The sequence below is a fragment of the Anoplopoma fimbria genome, chromosome 20, assembly GCF_027596085.1.
Source record: "Anoplopoma fimbria isolate UVic2021 breed Golden Eagle Sablefish chromosome 20, Afim_UVic_2022, whole genome shotgun sequence".
In the NCBI taxonomy this organism is placed as follows: domain Eukaryota; kingdom Metazoa; phylum Chordata; class Actinopteri; order Perciformes; family Anoplopomatidae; genus Anoplopoma; species Anoplopoma fimbria.
Window position 1 is genome coordinate 1,177,437 of NC_072468.1, and position 3,666 is coordinate 1,181,102.

A 3,666-nucleotide genomic window follows, 5' to 3' on the forward strand; every position below is an offset into this window, starting at 1 on the left:
TAACTCCATCTGTTTTCCCAAGTGACTGGAGATAAAGTGGAAGCTTTTGTCATTAAATCTGATGTGAAGTACAGGCCACGTGATTCATGCATGCAAGTTATTTAATCTAATGTAACATTTACGTTGCGCACCAAATGTTTTGGCCTCATGAACAATTAAATTAAGTTTGCAAAAAAAAAAAAAAAGAAAGTCAAAGGCAAACACTTTAATGGTCATTTTCTTTAATGCAAAACATATACAAACATTTACAAACAACAAAGTAGTAAAAAATAGGAATATATGTTGTATTTGAGACACAGGATCGATTCCTCAATGCAACACGTTTCACCAATAAATAAATAAATGTATTCTGAATTTTTTTTTTTGCACAGGTTAGATCCACACAGTCTATAATGTGAGCTGCACCACCAGTTGACAGTCTCACAACTGCTTTGACACTTTGACCCTCCACAGAAACAACACATGCATTAGAAATGTCTCTTCCTTAAAAACCAACACAATATTTTCAGCATTCGTCGTCAGAATGGGAGTGTATGGAGCTACACGTCGGGCCTCTGCAAAGAAAAATCATCCCCCAGAACTTCTGCCGTCTTTGGTTTAAATAGTGATCCCATGTATCCAGCATTGGACTCCAGATTTGTCCCGTCAGAATGTGATAAGTAGATATTCAGCAGTCACCTGTAGGTTAGACAATGCATTCATTATTATTATTATTATTATTATTATTATTATTATTATTATTATTATTATTATTATTAAACTGTGCAGAGAAGTCCACGACATACTTTGGTTGCATCATTTTTGGATACATCCATTAAATAACAATTTTCTTCATTTTTTTTTTACATTTTACTTGAATCATGCGTTTTTAAACTGGAAAAAAAAACCCCAAAAAACCCCCAAGCCTACCATTTAGGGCATGATTTCTCCAGATGTTAGTGAGATGTTGACATGGACCAGGCACCCTCCATCCTCCACACTGAGAAGGCGTAGCTGAGCCTCTCATGGGCCACATAACTACAACTTGACATCTTGGCGTCCAGCTCGTCGCTCTGCAGCACCTGGTAGAGGAAGTCGATGTATCTGGCTGCAAGTTTCAGGGTCTGTATTTTGCTGAGTTTGTCTGAAGGCAAAGTGGGGATAATCTTCCTCAAAGATGTGAACGCCTCGTTGAGAGACTGAGTCCTCTGTCGCTCTCGGACGTTGGCCATGACCCTCTGAGACTGGAGGTCCTCGAACGACTGGGGGCTGCTGCTGCTGGACTTCTTCCCTCTTTTCCCAGGGGTCGGGCTATCTGAGTCCTCCCCGTTTTTCCTGCTCGGTCTCCTCTTCCTCCCACACCTCTTCGGCTGTCTGCTGTCCAACTCCCCCTCGCTGTTGCTCAGGCTGTCCACAGGAGAGACCGGGGAGCTGCTCGACTCTTCCCCCAGATTTTCCTCAGACATCTCCACTTGGGCAGACGGTGGCAAGAAAGTGTCCAAGAACTGGTTTCCCCTCTCATGGAAGTCACTGAGCTGGTCCACCTGTGCGTCTGTGTGGCTTTGGAGACACCAAAGTATCCATAGATGGGTTCCTGGGAGGACAAGTCTTTTTCTGATACTTGAGAAACTTAGGCAGTTCTTATAGGCTGCATGGCGTAAACTTTTTGGGGAGGGACACGATTGGTCGAGAAGATGAATTGCGTGAAGCGTAAGGGGTGGGAGCATCCGAGGAACTATCAGGAACTCCTAACAGCAAGTCAGAGTCAGAAGAGACAACTGAGGAACCTGTTATTTAACATCATTATTACAAAAAAAAACAAAAAAACATTATAATATAAATCATCATGACTCAAATATGATTTTTATCAGAAGTTCACATAAAGCGAGCTGTAAATTGTCTCATTATGCATGTGTGCTATTGGGCCTCCGAAACGAATCACGTTTAAAAAACAGCACAATATGATCTAAATGAACACATTGTAACAGCCTTGCTTTTGTGCGTCTAAGTTCAAACAATGTGTATTTATTATCCCCTAACAAACCGTCATCAATACAATAAAATGCCCATTGTCCCGTCACATCACTGCTGCTACACGTTTGCTATAATCTTTAGTAATTGTATGTGATGACACATACAGTATCGTGCAACCTTAAATGATGTATCTCAGCAGACCGAACTCTCACAGACTTTGGATTTATGTTTCCATCTAGTCTTTCTTAAACCAAGTGAGATCAAAAGACCTTTATATATAGGCAACATATGATCCAGATCTTACATTTTTGACATGCAGCCAGTATTGCAGATTTTCAAACTTTTCCTAGGAGGATTGCTGCTTGCTTTAATTATATTCCCCACAAGAGGGCATGTTTTTTGTATACTGTAATAAATCCTAACATAAAATATTTGGAAACTGTGGTTAAATAAAGTTCATGTTTCTTTGTTCATCCATAAAAACAATAAAATAACTGATTATTCCCTGTTGGTTCTAGTCAGAGATGAGGAAAGGGCAGCTCTGTGTTTAAGACCCTCTGGTATTTACTAGGTTGGCGATACAATATCCATCTTGTTTAGTGGAGGATTACTTTGTTTAGGTTGAGATGGCTGTGGTCCACAGGAGCAGCATCTGGTTCAGGAAACAGGGGGGCAGTCAGGGTCAGAGGTCGCAACACCAGCGAACATCTATTTACATCCTCATGGAGGCCTGAGAGTGAAGTATTGTTCCAGGTGAAACACAGGCTTGTTTAAATGTAACATTTTACGTTTTCACTAAAGAAAATGTCAAATTTGTAACATTTTCTGGCTCCAAAATCTTTACTCATTCATTTATATAAATATGTTGCAAAGTAAAGGTGGAATTTCATATCTTAAAGTTTGTAATTTATCTGTATGCAGCTGACAAGGCTGACTGGAAACGCATGAAAAAGAGCAGCTGAAGCCTCTTTAAGGTGAGTGTACCTGTTCGCTGGCCCTGTCCATGGTGCTGATCTCAGCCCCCACCACTCTCTACCTGCTGCACCTCACAGGTAAGCAGGTGGAGCTCCAACCACCTTGTCTGAATCATTTTGCCATCATTTTCCTCCTGTATCTGGTAACAAAAGTAACAACAACTTAGTAGATTTGATTTTGATGTTTAATCTTGATAGCTTTTAACCAAACAATGTGTTATTCTGCGTCCTTTTTTTAGCGAGCCTTGAGAAAATGTATCTGCATACTTCTTCGGCCAATGTGCTGGTACACAGTCAAGAGGTGAGAGGTAATGAGGCGAGATGGCATGCAACTAGGGATGGTCAATATGGAGAGAATCAATTATCATGGTATTTTTTGACTAACCTGGATATCGATATTTCAACGATATTGTAGAGTTGAACATTGGTGCTTATATAAAAGATTTACCAAATTCGATTTCATCAGTAATGTTGATATAATGACTGAGTGGGTAAAGGCAAGCTAAGGTAAGTTAAGAAAATGATATCACGTTACTGTAATGCAGCCTTTAAAACCAGGAAAGGAAATCATTTATGCCAAATTACAATGTCAGGTTATTCAAAATCTAAGACAATATCTAGTCTCATATCATAACATCGATTTTTTATTTTTGTTGTTTTTCTCTCGTTGAGACACATTTATGATTACAGCAAATAAAACAATAAAACAGTCCATCCAGCGATAATTTGTTGGCCTGGT

At 39.7% G+C, this 3,666-nt stretch overlaps 1 protein-coding gene across 1 annotated transcript; it reads right to left on the reverse strand.

Annotated features, from left to right (window-relative positions):
• Positions 1–313: 313 nt before the first annotated feature.
• Positions 314–1,720, reverse strand: twist1b (twist family bHLH transcription factor 1b). Its single transcript, XM_054622034.1, has 2 exons — positions 910–1,720; positions 314–678 (listed from the first exon to the last, which is right to left on the reverse strand). Exon 1 carries the CDS (start codon positions 1,704–1,706, stop codon positions 936–938), a length of 771 nt encoding a protein of 256 aa, XP_054478009.1. The 5' UTR covers positions 1,707–1,720; the 3' UTR covers positions 314–678; positions 910–935.
• Positions 1,721–3,666: the final 1,946 nt, after the last annotated feature.